Consider the following 16,609-nt stretch of genomic DNA (forward strand, 5'->3'; position numbering starts at 1 on the left):
GGTACTCGGACCCCTCTCCAATTCCTACGACTTCGCTCGAGTTTACAACTGTCCGAAACACAGCCGCATGAATCCACAAAAGAAGTGCTTAGTTTGGTGAATGTGCTGGACAAAAGTGTCCGCAAAAGGACCTCGAAGCACGGGCGAGGACATTCATCCTGTGAATGCAGACGTCAACACGCGAGAGCTTCACGGGAGGAGGGATGCCGAACTCTTGTGCCGGAGCAAATATCCGGATGTTTTCCCAAGACTTTTCATCCTACTCAGTTTTTTTATACTTTTCTCACATCTGCGAAAGTTTGACGTCTGCAAGGAAGACACGCCGGGGGACGACCATGTGAATGAGAGACTCGGAAAGTGTTGTTCCGTAAAATAAGGTCGCACGTTTTTTCTCTTTCTATAGCTTTATTTTAACTTATGTAACCTCTGTGAAGCTCTCTCAAAGTCATCTAATGGGCACACTAGGCACCAGCCACATATCTGTACACAAGGTGACTGCAAGGTGTTCCTTCCACACCACAGGCTGTAAGAGACGACACGCAACATCAACGGGACCGATCACAGGACAGACCTCGCAGCACATCGAGCAACCTTTTAATGGGGTACTTTGAAAAATGCATTTATACCATATTCTCAATTCATCATGTACTTATAACGTATCTTCGCTTTAAGCAGTGTACGACACTTTCTTTCTTTAATGGTCCTGTCTGTCATATTCTCACTGTGCTTTTGCAGATTGACACATCAAGCTTGTCTTTTACATTGTGTACATACGTTGTTACAGATCACCGAAGCTGCTTGAAATAAAGTGTGTGCCATCATCAATGAAGCAGCTTTTAGTGAGAGTATATATATATGGGCAATTTTAAATATCAGCACAATGCTCACGCAGACCAAAGCAAGCCATTCCAGGATCAGAAATTTCTACTTTGGACTTCAAAAGTGCATCATGTCTACTCATTCGCATAGATACACGTAAATGTATTGAGTATCCGTTAGAGTAATCTGGTAGACACAGTAATTTTTGCGTCAAATGGGCTGCTCATGGTTTAACTTCACCGTGAGCTAGTAGGTTTTATTACTATGCATAATCTAAAAGCTAACGCCCTAACATTTTATCACAGCTGCTGATGCAAAGGTATTTACACTTGTGCATGATTAAGGTATATATTCCTTCAGGAAAAAATCAGGGATTGCATGTTGTAAATCAACAACTGACTTGTGACAGCTTATATAGATTAGCTTAGCTTAGATACCTAAAATTCGACTAAATTCATGGATGTTCAAGAGTGACGATCCATAAGAAGTAGGTGGCATAGAGTAAATCCCCACTAATTCAAATTTGAATTAACAGGAACTACAAATTAAGTGGTATCAAATTGACTTGAGTACATCAACATGGGGGTTGTGAGAGTTATTCAAACTGATACAGATTTCGATTTATGGGACTTGAAACTAGCGTGGGCTTTTCGTAAGCCTCGAAAATACATCACAAAGCTCAACACGCTTTGTCAGCACCTCACTGCATTGCTTCCCTTGCCTTTTCGTAAAACCCAGGGTGCCATTTTTCAATATACAGATTGCTAATTGATTCTCTTTTAAAGTGCACCTTAACGCCTGCTACTTTAGCATTGCATCAAGTGAACTATAGTCTGCTGAGTTAGCCACGCCTTCCAAAAAACAAGTCTAATGCAGCTGCTGAAGCGTGAAAAGGCACACTGGCTTGCGGTATGTTTTATGCAGCATCACATGCACATTGGGAAGCAAGGACTCTCTTATCTTATTGCTTATCTTAAGTAATCTTATCTTAAGTCATATTTCATCTTGTCTTCTCTCAGCTAATTTTCATTTAGCAGTACCATATCTAATCTTGTAAGGGCTTATGTCATCTCTTATCTTATCGGAGGTCATCTATTATCTAATCTAAAGTTACCCCTTGCCGTATTACATCCTACAAGGGCTGGTTCCAGAACTGGTCCGGGTCGACCAGAGAGCTGAAGGTAGCTACTCTTTGCGTTCCAGAATCAACTCGATTATATCACAACTCGCGTTCCTAAAACGGCTCGCCTACCCCAGGGTAGCGAATCCGGATCGACTCGCGCTACTCCCTATCAGCTGGGGGTAGTTAAGAGTAGTGACGTCAGAGCTGTCGTCTGCACAGAAATATATGGTCGTCTGCTTCTGCAGCTCGCCTGAGCTGCGTCAAGGAGGACGCCCAGAAATTCCAGTGAGGATTTTGTGACCCAATGTTTTCTTCAGAGCAACGTCCACGGAACCATACACACAACACGTATCAGCTTGTTTCACGTGAAGGTGGAAAGCTGTTTCTATTCATTTTAGAGCCAGCCGCGGACCGGAACAGCGCTACAGTTTCTCGGCATGCCCGGTAAATACCCCTAAGTCACGGCATGAATGCTTTACAAACACACGCAGATGACCCCATACCGAAGTCAACCACTAAAGCAAAGCCACAGCCAGAATTTCAGATATCCTGAGACCCAAATGTCAACTGTCGTCTGCTAATCAACTCTAGGATCGCCTATGCCCTTGGTGATGTGGAACAACTCTGTCACATGACCAACTCCTACCAAGGGCCTACATCTCTGCTATGCTGATCTAGCAAGGGTACTACGTACCCAGATTTGGCACACAACTGCATGCTTCACATGATACCCCATGCATGGTAGGTGTGCTGGCCCTGTCATGGTGTAACAGGTGTCATGCAGAGTCTGGGTCTGGAAGCTGCATGAGACATTTTTCAAGAGAGACAAGCAGCATGGCAGACAACGTATCCCATTCCCTGATGTACCTGCTATCCCCCCAAAACGTATCCCATTCCCAGGTGTACCTGCTATCCCCTAAAACGTATCCCATTCCCTGATGTACCTGCTATCCCCCAAAAACGTAGCCCATTCCCTGATGTACCTGCTATCCCCTAAAACGTATCCCATTTCCTGATGTACCTGCTATCCCCCAAAAACGTATCCCATTCCCAGGTGTACCTGCTATCCCCTAAATTTATGTGCGTGAAGGCGTGAGATAGGCAAGTATTGTAACATATGTTCTCTGTCAAAACAAGTGTTTCGAGCCACAATAAAAAAAAGAAAAATCTCCTCCTCGTACACTTCGGAGGGACAAATATGGCATCTCCCACATAGGAATGTAGGACAAACTAGAACACAAAGGAATATCCTGACAAGAGGAATATACTGGATGGAATGGATGAACAAAAAATGAGGAAAAAACAACCCAAATGATGCTCTGTCCTGGGTATGCCAAAAACTCCGCAAAATCCGTGCCCAGAAAAAATGAGATATTCTTAGCGAACGTCTTTATCTACACGTGCTAAGTGAATCTAAAGCACACCATGCACTGTTTATAAATCACGAACACTGTAATATCACAGCACGAGTTTCTTTCAAGCCTGCTGCTTTCATGCATCTGTTAGCTGCAGCATTTTTTTTAAATCACGCATATCACACATCACTGAAGCCTCAGGGAACAACCCTGCGTTGGTGCAAAGCACTATTCATTGGTTTAAAAAACAAGCTAGGAACATCTGTCACTTTGTCTGCCAACAATCGGTTCTAAAACATGCATCAGTTAAAAACATTACTTACACGAAAATCAGCACACATAGCAATGCTGCATCCCTTAAAGCTCTGCAGAGCGTCCAATTAGAAAACATTATTGCGAGAATTATTCGTACACTGATGCCCTATCACTGTCATGCTTGAAATTGTAAAAGCAGCTACGAAACGTTGCTTTCTGTCATATCACAGATCCATACAGTTCCTGCACATTTCTCTCCAATAACCGGAATCCAAACCAGCAAACAAATGTGTAACAATAATGACTAATTACATAATTAAAAATCTTTCTACAGCACCTACAACTCTGCAACAGCAACAGACGGCTAAAATCGTGATAGAGATAACACACTGGAAAATAAAATCGAAGTCTACATGCCATTGGCAACTGTACATTGTCCTACCGGTAAAGTTACCGGACACGCCCGACATCCCCTTAAAAAAAACAAAAAAAAAAACATGTCACACCTCTCTTGCAGACGACAATCAGCTGTCCGCACACAGCGCAATGAGATTCTGCTGCCTCACTCTGAGTTCCAACTCACGTTCCAGGCAATGACTTCTGAGGTTGTTGTTCACCATGGGCAGTATGTCGAGAGGCACCTGGTGTTAATATTTAGAGGATGAGTGCTCCGCCAGAACGTTTGACGTCAGCTCACCTGAAAGAGTTCTTCCCAGGATGTGGCAACGACGGCCAAAAAATCGTCCTTCTCAGTTTCGGTCGAGAACCAGAACACCCAGTCGGCGGAGCAGCTGTCGGCCTCTCCGCTTTCAAATGTCTGCGAAGATCATTTTCTGTAGACCATATCTATTTTTTTCCTTCTTGTTCTCAAATATACATTCGTCATCCTTTTTAACCTAACCTCGAATGTTTAACTTCTGGCTTGATCATTTAAAAACACAGTCACATAAAGTGAAGAGTGTCTACTGTTGTCCCACATAAAGTAAAGTAACAAATGATGTCAACAATGTCAACAAACTGTCTTATTGCTTATCTTATCTAATCTTATCTTATGCCATATTTCACCTTATCTTCTCTCAGCTGATTTTTATCTAGCAGTTCCATAGTTAATCTTGTAAGAACTTATCTAATCTCCTATCTTATCTGAGCTCATCTATTATCTACCACTGCTCAGTTACTTAACTGCTAGTTACTGCCAGCTACAGTACAGCTCAGTCCGATGGCTAGGAGTTGGAAACATCAATCATTTCCACTGCCTTTAATGCAACGTGGCTACACCTGGGGATTTCACGATGAAGCCGTGTGACACAAGGAAGGAGAGTTGCACAGACTATGCTTTCTCAACAGCATTGTTGCTCAGTAAACATGTTTGCTCGAGCTCAAGGAAGTGTATCTTTGGACACAGTGAGCTACGTTCTTTTACGCAGCACGTTAAAAGGCTGTTTAGTGCACCTTTAATTACTGAACGGGTACCTAAACTAATCGCTACATACCAGAAGACAGTAAGTGCTTTCGCTGTACACACATCCCAAGTCAGCGATGCCTCCTCTTCCCAATATCTTCTTGTTTTCGATGAGCGTGAGTGCAAGGTCTCCTATGAGGACGAGGCAGCACGCAGCCAGCCCTTCGCTGTGGCTCTGGGGGAGGACAGCTAGTGTGAGACTGCACTTCAATCTGGTAAGGTCTACCAATCTGAATCCAAATAACTTCACCTGATATCCTGGCGCCTCACACGCGAGCATGAAACACTGCACCCAGTCATTCAACTCATTCTCATTGGATGCTGCAAGCTGCAGGAACTCAGTGCCCTCAAGGTTGAGTTGAAAAGTGTACGGTCTGCCATATTCTTTCACTTGTTGGCAGCCAGTGCAGTGGGACGAGCTAGAAAATGGTGCCTCAACTTAGAGCAAGGAAGGGCAGATGGTGCCGCGCAGTCAAACATTATTTCGGCATTGATTGATTGAGTGGAAAAGAAAAAGCTTGAGTAAGAACAGCAAGGTTTCCTATATCTCGCGTTTCTTTCGTAAAAAAAATGAGTGCCCTTTTCTCGAAATTCAGTGAATATAAAACAACTGGGTGTCATGTTAAGGATGAGCGTGCATTTGACATGTCTGATTTGGTGCAGTTGATATCTCCTCCACATTTTATCTGGAGAATAAATAGAACACGTCATCTCCCGTAACGGGTGAAATTGTGAAAATAAACCACCAGAATATATTTTACGCACATTACATTACATTACATTTTAATATGTGCTATTCCACCAAACAGAACCTCTCCGTGAGTTAAACGAAATCCTTTTACACTGTACAATGTCCATAACCTACCTGACCAGGTACGTAGAACTGGGAATAGTGTCATTGCTATTCAACGATCTGTACAAGACACCAGCCCTAGAACAGAGAACAGTGAACTTCCTTCAGTAAAACGACGGTGCACAGCGTAGCAACTATCGGCTACATTGTTACGTGTCAACGGTTACTGGAAATGCAAGCAGCAACATAGACAATGGTCCTAGACCTCTGTTAATAAACTGCAGTTTCCTAACCTCACAAAAAAACATATAATATTCTCGAGTACATCTACATGCAAATTTGGGTTCGATAAAGGACAGGTAACAACAACTTTCTTTTGACACCAATATTTTAAAACTTGGCTAAGTACCTAATTAGGCACAGTGAAAAAATACTGACAACAAACAGGGTTTAAATCCTGTCTTGCACAATCTCCAGACAAGAGCAATAAGAAAACAGATTTCACGTATACCTCAGTAAAAAGTACCCGGTCTCCCAGGATTTCCGCTTCTCTTTTCGGGACTGATTTCTTAAAGACCTCCACATCAGAAACCCAGACTTCGATGGCCCTGCCGGAGCCCTCAGTGCTTCTTGAGAATCTAGCGTCTCCCAGTGCACTAGTCTGTAGTCTTTTATGGCTATTTTGTCCGCCTACGTAGAATAAATAAAAGCGACGTAATTAAGTGAAGCACCATTTGATAAGCATCTTCATAATCAAATTTCATTAAGCACTCCAGAAAGGACTGCTCTAAAAATAATAGCCACTAACTCGTAAAAACCAGTTTGTGGTTGGGAACAAGTTCTGCTTACGTCAACCTTGAACTCTTTTGTGAAGAACCTCGTGAGGTCACCAATTTGTACGAGCGAATTCGTGTTGATGCACGGCAGGTTGTTGACGCCGTTTTGAATTCGTCTGATAGCAATATCCAAGCTTGACAGAATATTCCTGTTGATATAGAGAGGAACAATATAGACAGGAAGAATCGATGACGCCCAAACAACCCACCTAGTGAGCTCCGCATTTCCAGTCGACACTTCAATTTTTGACCCTTTCAATGCGTGAAGTGTGAACCCTTGATAATTGAGCAGCACCTGCAAACAAATTAGAAGAAAGCCACTATTTAAGTCACATCAACGGCTTCAAGGACTGGATGCTCTAAAAAACTGCTGTCAAATCTTCTCTGCTTCAAAGCTTCTCTGGTTTCTGAGAACTGCTATACTTGGATACTTAATTTTGTTTCTAATGGCGTTACATAAGGGGGACAACACCCAATAAAATGTTTCAACACACATGCATTGCCCTAGTGACTGGTCAAGTTTAAGCTGAAAAAAAAAAGAAGAAAAAACTCTACAGACCGATTTAGATCCTCAAATAATTCCATAGTACATGTATATCGAAAATTCTGCGAGAAACACACGACGATTCAGAGGGAAACAGCAGATTCCACGAGATACGGCTAATTTTTGAATTTTGGAATCGTTGAAAGCTAGGGACTCTACTGATATCGCAAAAGGCGGAAGATGTTCTTACGTTGATAAAGCTGATTTCTGTCAGAGAAACAGAGAACTCTTTCTCGAACATCCTGGTGCCCGATCCAGGATGAAGTGCGTACAGGAATTTGTTGGACAAGAGAATGAAGACTGGTTCTGGTTTCTGCTGCTTGAACAGCTTCCATGCTAGGAACATCTAAAACGACACACATTATAAATACAGTGAGAGCAGTAGAGCAATGAACTGTGACAGTGGCATTATTGACGAATACTGTATGCTTAGGGCTCGGTGTTCTTTGAAAATCTAGGTAAAAATAGGGTTTTATTTCAGGAGCTGTAAAACAGGGTGATATTGGATGGAAAAGTAGATGTTCGGGTGGTAAAAGAAACAAAAAAAGAACGCTCCTCGCATTTTAGATTGACAGAAGATGCGGAACAGCTGTGCTGAATGCCTGTATTGTTGGCTGAATTGGCACAAGGTTCGTTTTCGGGTTTTATCCGAAGTGATGGTGATGCAAATCTGGGGGTAAAAACGGGTTTTACCCTAAAACACAGGGCCCTATGTATACTATGTATTGTTCTGATCTCATCTTCTGGCTGTTATGCCACAAAATCAGACATGTGATGAAACAACAGCTCACAAGTAAGAATCAACCCTTTTTTAGCTGGGTTTTTCCTTTTTTTTTCTTTCTTCAGTTTTTCAGCAGTTGTGCTGTGTCTGAATTATGTATTTCCCATCCTTCTGTGGTGCCACAGTGCTACAAGTATATAAATCAATAAATAAGGTGACGATTATGCTTGCCCTAAAATCTGAAGCTCTAAGAAATAATCGTAGTATTCGACCTGTGTGGGCTGTGGCTTAGAAATATAATCGCAACCTCAGCCAGTCCCAAGAATATCAAACTTTATTCCTAGTCTGCTTCAGTGGCACAGTCTCGAGGCTGCTGGGTAAAAGTACCCTTGCGGCAAGCATTTGGGTGCTCAAAAATTATCACTCACTTTGTACACGGTCTCTCCGTCAGCTTCGAAGATCTCCAGCAGCAAGAACAGCTGCGTGTTATTTTCAACCCTTCAGAGAAACAGACGTAGGTAAGACACTGATATGGATGACTTACATATGCACAAGCTTAAACGCAGTAGGCACATGAAATGCAACGATGAACAAATGCTTTGTTTGTCCAGGTCTTATTCATTAAGTCGCCTCCAAGATGCATCAGACATCAACAAAAGTGAAAGTTTCCTTGGTTTAACCCATGTAGAAGATTCCTTCGAGTTAAAAAAATTTCCGTTTCTTTGATATCGTCTCGAGACGTGACTGTGATTTTCCTGTATCATCAAGATTATTTGCTGTTATGTCTTTCGATGGTGCTTCTGTTCATGCTTCTTATAGTAGCCACACCTTACCGTATTACCGCGTATTATCCGGCATGCCGGATTAAAGCGAGGTTGACCTGCATGCCGGGAAACCCCGTATTTCCCGGCATGCCGGCAAATGCGAGAATCGGGGACGTAGTCTTCCAGGAGTCAACCGAGGTCCTTCACAACAGTTCAATGACACACGCGGGGAAAGTCCAGGGAAGGATGACGTCACGGAACGAACGCTGGTTCTTGCTCTACTGTTCCCTCCGGAGGATGAAAGCCCATTCATTGTGCTAATATTATCTTCACTGGACAATCTTGACCTGCTTACGGCCGCTTGGGTCTTGCTCTGGCATTACTGAGCCTGCCACCATGGATGAAGGTCCGACTCCGGCTCGTACGCACACGCGTAGTTACACGATCTCGTTCAAACTGGACGTGCTGAAGAAGCTGTCCGAACTTCATGGTAACATCAGCGCAACAGCACGATTTTTCTGCATTCCTCGTTCGTGCGTGCAGGACTGGTTGAGGCAGCAGGACAAGCTCGAAGCGTGCAGGACCGACGACGACTTGGTCATCAGGAAACGTAGGTGCATACCTTCTTCCGAGGACACCGCAAAGAAACGTGCAAGGTACCCTGCGATGGAGGAAAGCCTTGCTAGCTGGATATCCGAAGAACGAAAGCAAGGTATTCCTGTTTCTGCATCCCACATCAAGGCGCGGGCCGAAGACTTACTAAGCAAGAGCGACGGTGCAACGAACTTCAAGGCAAGCAATGGTTGGTTGGAAAGGTTCACCAAAAGGTACAAAGTTGTCAACAGGTCAGTCACCAATGTTGGGCAAAAGGTTCCGGACAATGCGCGTGAGCTGTGCCATTGTTTTTTCAAGTTTCACGAATCAGTAATTGGAGGAATTGAACTGAAGAACATTGGAAACATGGACGAGACGCCGATGTATTTTGACTTGCCACAGAATAAGACGTACGACTTTAAGGGAGTCAAGCACGTAACATGCAGGACAACCGGCAAGGACAAGCTTCGATACACTGTTGTTCTCAGCGCAATGGCCGATGGTACAAAACTGAAGCCGATGATAATATTCAAAGGACTCAAGAACGTGCCAAAGGTTGACTTCCCTAAAGAAATTGTTGTTTCCGTGGCAATGAAAGGGAGCATGACTGCTGAGCTTATGAACACCTACAAGCAAAAGGTCTGGGCTGCACGACCGGGTGCCTTCTTCAAACCCAAATCAGTGCTGGTGATGGACAGTGCGCCAGCGCATCTGAAGACTACAACAAAATCAAGCTTCAAGCAGCATTATGCCACCTGCCTCTCGATTATTCCTGGTGGACTCACACCACTTCTTCAGCCTGCCGACGTAGCTTGGAATCGCAACTTCAAGACAGCGATGAGGAGCCTGTGGACGGAATGGTTGAGGAATGGAGAAGTGGAGCACACGAAGTTGGGAAAACGCCGCTCCGCTTCATATGCCACCATTGCACAATGGGTCAAAGAGGCATGGAGTCAAGTTCCCGAGGAGCTGATTCGTCAATCTTTTATCAAGTGTGGACTTGTGGCAGAAGCAGACTCCAGTAGTCTACATGGACGTTTAGCTGATGTTCTGACGACGGGCACGATGGAGCCCAGCCCGATCCACGACGAAGAAAACGGGTCTGGACTCACTGACGCGGAAAGTTGCGATTCTTCTGATGACGAGGACATAAATGCCTTATAAGTTTGTTGTACTATTGCATATAGCCTTCTGTTTGTGATAGCATGTCGTTGTACAATAAAGGTTTTGTAAGAATTACTTGTCTCAGTCATTCTGTACCACGTGCCGGCGACCTCGTTTAATCCGGCATGCCGGGATAGACCAGGCAGGCAGATCGCGAAAGTTGGTCGACCTCGGAAAATCCGGCATGCCGGATAATACGCGGTAATACGGTATGAATTGGCTTAGCACTCCTGCACTACACTTCACCACAGTTTTGGTGCACTATAGCCTTAGTTGCTTGCGCGCCACAAAACCACGATCATCATCATCATCATCACTCCTGTACCGTAGTGGCCACAAAGACACTGAAATGATAACGCTGCCCACACTTCCCTTTTTGGAATTTCAGATTTTAAGGAAAATTATATTCATCACTCAAGATTATAAATACCATCAGAATCATCGTCACACAAGAATCGTAGTAATGAACTTTCCAGAGCAGCATGTCATCAGGTAACAAAACATTTATGCCTGATTAGTGAGAGATAATAAAACTAACAATCAATTAGCACAATTATAAAGCAATGATCGTTGCTTGCAGAATTTATTGCCTCGTTAGACAGGATAACATGTTCGTGAAGATCCAGTAGAGCCCTACTCAGTACTTCAGGGTACAAATAGGAAATTTAAGGGAAATTAAGGGTACAAAAGGTGGGTACCCCTCTATCCCTCGGTACTTAAGAAGAAGAAAAATATCGGCTTACGTGATGTCAAGCCCCTGTTGTTTCTTTGTCGTCGCTTCATCAATCTCATCCCACAACGAATCCAATTTTTCGGTGCTCGTAGAGGTACCTGTCAAAGAAACATCCGCAGCGGAGCCACTTCCAGATGATTCTTCAGAACTTGTCTGGATTTCTTCCAGCATCGGCTCGGCTCCCGCAATCACCGTTGAATCGCCGGAAGACTCTTGGAACATGTTCTGAGTTTCGTCGTTCTTTTTTGTTGGATCATAAACGTCGTAAATGGATACATCCTCAACATTGTCAACCACCCCAGGCACCTCCTTAGCATCATCCACGGTCTGACGTCCGCCCTCAACATTATCTTCAGGTTCTGCTGCAGCACCTCTCGTTGCGTCCCTGCTTTCTCCTGGGGAAGAGCTAACGTGCGGCACAGTCGACTGTTCAGCGGTCGACACGTTAAGGAGACACTCCGTTGACTTTGTGCTAGTCCGCGAAATCGTCTTATCTGAACAGTCGGAAGACGAAGCCAGGTCGTCTAACACGGCGCTGTGAGAACTCTTCCGCGACGGTGTCGACTCAACCGTGTTCTTCCTCTTTTTTCGTTTCAAGATACGCGTAACTTCGAGTTCGGAGTCCGTTTCGTCCACGGGGACAATGTCCAGGTTTATGATCTGACGAATTCTCTCCCTGTCGTGAAGAGAGTTGCATTTTGCGCAGTTGCACGCATCAACCGGTTCGACCGTCTCTTCTTTGACCTCCTCCGCGAGAGACGTGAGCGTAGCTGATGATGTCGTCAAGGCGTGGTTGGTCATGGTCATCACGCCAGAGTCGCCTTCGTGAAGGGAAGTGTCCATTGACGATAGCGTTAGAGATGAGGCTGCCTGCGGAAGCGGGAAAAGATGACGGTAAATATCGTCAGCTGAAGCTACCTTTTTAAAAAGCACTCTTTTTTTTTTACCTAAAAAGCACCTAAAAAAACACACTTTTTTCTTGTTATTTATGAGCAATTTGTTTTCATCTTTCCTTTCATCTTCATTTCATCACGTCCCGATGAAGCGCAAATTCAGCATGAAATCCTGCCGTTAAAACTAGACACTCCTAACCGTTTGAATTTTGTTACGGCTACCTCATTTTCGTTGATTTTTTTTTTTTGTCAGAATTGCCTCAAAAAAGGGTTTCACGCGAATTTAATTTCGTGAGAAAGGTTGAAGCCACTGCTCAGTTTCGGACTCATCTCACTCCAGAGGCCTCAACTTAGGTCGGGCGCCATTCGAAGGTGGGTGCGTCAGAACAGTTACGTTATTTTTGGTTGGTTTGGAATGACGAAATGCAGTACAGCGATACATGTAGAGACACGTAGAGTTCCGAATAATTCTGTACGTGTAGGGTGAAGAGATCGCGCAAGTACAGTTCTGAGTAAAGCTGTAATGATGCAGCATTTGCACAAAATACCACACACACACAATGGAGGGCATGGAAGGCACGAAAAACCTGAAAGGCAGTACCACACGAAAATAAAATAAAAAGAAAGGATTGCTTCAGATTTTTTTAAAAATTATTATCATTCTTACCTGAGATAGCTCCAGGCACTCACTGCTAGAGAACATTCCAGAATCACGTGACTGACGCAATGAGTTTGCAGATAACCTCGACCAGACGTGCACATCATCCAGATAAGGATGGTTCTGCAATGGCAATAAAGGTGGCTCTGATATATCGTCTTACGCTGGGGCCACCATAAAGATAGGTACTACGTTAATAGAGTAGTATTACTAGCTGAGCTAGACCAGGAGGTGCCTGATACTGAGGTCACACGAGGGGGATTCCCTGATAAGGCATGACCCTGATAAGCCATGGTACATATTTGGAAACATCAGGTGCACTCCACTGATGCAGATAACGGGACAGAGATAAAATGATATGTCACTTCTAAGCTGGTGCGATGACAAAAAAAAAAAACAAGGAAAGGCTGAGCTGTGTACTTTCTGGATAGAAGAAGCACTACATTTATAGTGTTCTGCTAAAAAGACTACATTTTTTACTAAACAGCCTTTACCAAGCAAATTGTTTTTGAAAGACCACAAACAAAAGAAAAAAAAGAGGGGGAAGATGCAATTTTTTTCTCCTCCTTTTCTTTCTGGTTTTGTGAACTGATTTAATTACGGGGCATTTGGCAAAAAAAGTGATGATTTTCGATTATGTTTTTCGAGGAAACCTCTGTCCAAATAGGATATTAATGTGTAAAAATGAGACCAAAAGCACGATGATTTCAAAAAATTGCCGTTGTCAAAATAAGCAGTTTGGGAAAACCCGTAAAAAAAAGGTGATTGGTGCGTTGCTCGTGGCTTAAAAAAAAGAGCTCTCTGTTCTTCCAAAAACAGATATCTGTGTCGTAAAACAGTCGCATTCGTACCTGCAGTGTTTACTCTACTCCCTGCATCAGAGCTTCCGCTGTATATACAGCTACCTCATAGCAGGATCAAGTTACTGGGAAAGTTCGCACGCCAGGAAGCGATTACAGTCAAGTTATGCAAACACCGTACCTCTCCGTTCCAGATTCATGTTACATTTGTACTAGGATTTCATTTCATTTCACGTCATATACCTTGGTACAAGAAAAACAAAAAGCTACATTATGTAGATTGACATGACCCAGTACTACTCTTCATTCAATGCAGCAGTGGTTAAAAAAAAAAAAGTATATACATTTCATAACATCACAGAGGGGAAAAATATGTACGCTACGTAAAAAGTACGCTAAAAAGTAAAAAATACTGCTAACCTCATTCAATGCAAACGTCACGTACTCCAGTCCAGCCACCATTGTAGACAATACATCCAAGCACTATTAAAAAACAGAATCGAGCAAGCATACGTCAAAAAAGAATTCCGAGATCAGACAAATACTACAAGACTAATAGACTATCATTAATTTATTGTTATCATAGTGCCAGCTTTGAAGTTCTTCATTTTTTTACATGAAATGCGAATGACACTGTATTTCTGCTTCTGCCATAGCACTACCTGTTTCTATATTCAGCCTCAATACACATTCAACGCATCAGTTACTTGCTGAACAAAGGAACAATATCGTACCTGTTCATCCCTCAGAAAAGACTGCTGGCTGTAATGCTTTTTGATTATGCTCTGGTTTTGCATAAAAGATCGAACATAACCTTCCAACAGATAGCCATTGATGCTTTCAAGCAGCCATCGACGACCACGTCCCAAACTTGTCGTAACTTCCCGAGATGCTTCGATGTCACGGACAGTACCCCCGTGGACGAAAGACTTGATGCAGGGCCAGTAGCCCCACTGAGGTTCATGCAATCTGCAGCAGACGACACACACACACATAATCATAAATCACAAAACGACTTCAATGACACTGCAGTCCAATCTGCGGCAGCTAGAGCTAGAAAGGTCCACTGAGTTATAAATTTCGTGCATCATCGTTTATCTTGATGTTTTCAGGGATTAAAATCTCAAAACTGAAAGAATAAAAAGTTTGCATTGTTTGCATCTTGTATTCCGAGTTGATAACATGGTAACATCGTCCTAGAGGTGAGCCTCAGAGCTCGAAAGTAGCAACAGAAAGACTTACCCAAACAAAAGTGTCCTGTCTAACAGCTCGCATAAATAACACGTTTCAGGAAGGACTTCGTGGAGAGATTCTGCTTTCCCTAGTCTGCTTGACAACATCTGAACCTGCACATAACGGCAATATTCTGTGCGCTATCAAAGCTAAATAAACAATGTAGCGGTTCGAAACGGCAACACAGACGACGGAAAACTCATTACTCATTGCTGCCGATATGTGTGTCGCGACTCGTGAGCACATGTTACATTTGTTGTACAACAATTGTTTTTAGCATTGATACTGAAAAGTAGAAATGTCCGTTTAAAACTAAACAGAGGACGTGCTGTCCTTACCTGTTTGATTGCTAACGATAGTTCAGTCATCAAACGGTTCTTCACGTCTTGGCCCGATTCAAGTTGCCGGACGCCGAAAACGGGAATGAATCCAGCGTACGACATCACGCTCGGACGTCAGAGGCACATCTTAGGGCAGCAATATAACAATACGAGGTGCATGTCGTAGGATATGCGCACTGTCCGTGTTGTGCACGATGCATCGATCGCTTCGCGTTTAGGAATCACATGGTACAGTTACGCTCGACGGGCGGGTCATCGACTGTCGTAGCCTTTGTCGATAAAACAATGCCACTGAGAAACAGGAATAGTCATTCATTCACCCGTTAGGCCCACTCCCTGGCTCGTTTCATGCAAGTCTACTCCATGGCACACAGGAAGTTGTGGTTGTGGTTGGGAGATGTGGGGAGAGAGAGATTAAAACGGAAATGCGTACCTGCTTTCTTATTGGTTGCTAGGCGCACGTGCCTCTGACACTCGATCGCGGCAAATTTGAAGCCGTGTGAGCACAGGTAAAGCCACATCCGGTTAGGTAACATGACCCGTGTGTGGAGTTGGAATAGGGACATGGGATAGGGAGGTGATGATTACAGAAATCTTTGTGCAAACTCCAGTTGATTGTTTTGTGCAGTGTGTACATTGAGTGATAAGGAAAGCGCGAAACAAAAAGACTCTGAAAAAAAGAAAATTGATAGAATAATATAAGGGGAAAAAAAAAAGATAGTCGTCTAAGCTCAGGTTTTTCCTTCGATTGATTATAAAACTGTGTTCGAGATCGCTTTTTGTTGTATCACGATATTTTATCTAGTTATCCCACTCGTTATCGACGTTTTTCTTATCTTTACTCAAATACTCCCTTGAGACAAGGCGTTCCATGGTCGCTGATACGTGAACTGATGGACTGCTCACGCGCCTACCTTTTGGTAAAGCAATGCTCCAACCTTCCTGCTTTTATACACACTCTAAAAACAGAACTTCACCGCATAGCACGCTGTCCGCCAACCATTGCAAAGAATGATAGAGTTATCGCTTCCTATTCGAAGAGAGAGAGGGGGGCGTACGCCTTTTTGTGGCAATTTGGATATATGAAAATTGCCACAAAAGGCGTACGCCCCCATTTCTCTTCGCATCAGAAGCGATAACCCTATCATTCGTGGCAGTGGTTGGCGCAAAGCGTGCTATGCGGTGAAGTTCTGTTTTTAGAGTGCAGAATCCCAGTGCTCTGAAATTTTGGTTCGCCTCTGCTACAGACTTAGAGATGTTCCGTCAATTTACAATATCCTGTGTGTGTGATTTTTTTTTTCTGTCTTTTTTTTTCTGTCTTTTTTTTTTTTTGCAGGCATTATGTTCTCTAAATCGACAATGTACACATCTCGATGTCATCCCGATGTGTACTCCTTCTCACACTTCAAAGGAATGGCATAAACTAGCCCCCCCCCACCTTAACGTTACATTCAACAAATTTATTTTCATGCTTTACTCCACATTATTTCGGCTTTTCTTTGTTGACTCTAGTTATCATCG

The 16,609-nt window shown here is 43.4% G+C and overlaps 2 protein-coding genes across 4 annotated transcripts in view; one reads left to right on the forward strand and one right to left on the reverse strand.

Moving 5' to 3' along the window:
• Positions 1 to 825, forward strand: part of LOC135369946 (neprilysin-1-like) — a 30,887-nt gene extending 30,062 nt beyond the window's left edge. The window contains exon 20 of the mRNA XM_064603552.1: positions 1 to 825. Coding sequence (XP_064459622.1) covers positions 1 to 100 — 100 coding nt within the window. The 3' untranslated portion in view covers positions 101 to 825.
• On the reverse strand, positions 581 to 15,443 carry LOC135369944 (pleckstrin homology domain-containing family M member 2-like). Of its 3 annotated transcripts, none has more exons than XR_010415163.1 (17): positions 15,086 to 15,443; positions 14,757 to 14,860; positions 14,249 to 14,483; positions 13,935 to 13,997; positions 12,724 to 12,837; positions 11,174 to 12,033; positions 8,337 to 8,406; positions 7,378 to 7,533; positions 6,853 to 6,938; positions 6,657 to 6,792; positions 6,319 to 6,497; positions 5,880 to 5,945; positions 5,265 to 5,433; positions 5,046 to 5,189; positions 4,250 to 4,369; positions 2,964 to 4,193; positions 581 to 2,925 (listed from the first exon to the last, which is right to left on the reverse strand). XR_010415163.1 is itself a non-coding variant. In XM_064603551.1 (16 exons), exons 1-16 carry the CDS (start codon positions 15,188 to 15,190, stop codon positions 4,077 to 4,079), a joined length of 2,724 nt encoding a protein of 907 aa, XP_064459621.1. In that variant the 5' UTR covers positions 15,191 to 15,443; the 3' UTR covers positions 581 to 4,076. The 3 variants fall into 3 exon arrangements, 1 of the variants encoding a protein (XP_064459621.1); XR_010415162.1 differs by having other exon boundaries at positions 581 to 2,886; positions 2,926 to 4,193; XM_064603551.1 differs by having other exon boundaries at positions 581 to 4,193.
• Positions 15,444 to 16,609: the final 1,166 nt, after the last annotated feature.

Source organism: Ornithodoros turicata, chromosome 10 (genome assembly GCF_037126465.1).
Source record: "Ornithodoros turicata isolate Travis chromosome 10, ASM3712646v1, whole genome shotgun sequence".
NCBI classification, from domain to species: Eukaryota; Metazoa; Arthropoda; class Arachnida; order Ixodida; family Argasidae; genus Ornithodoros; species Ornithodoros turicata.

Coding starts and splice junctions, on each gene's coding strand:
- LOC135369944 (XM_064603551.1), bottom strand. CDS start 15,190: ATGTCGTACGCTGGATTCATTCCCGTTTTCGGCGTCCGGCAACTTGAA. Junction 5,434..5,879: donor AGTTCTACGTACCTGGTCAG/GTAGGTTATGGA, acceptor ACCATTTTCTAG/CTCGTCCCACTGCACTGGCT. Junction 4,194..4,249: donor CCTGGGAAGAACTCTTTCAG/GTGAGCTGACGT, acceptor TATTAACACCAG/GTGCCTCTCGACATACTGCC.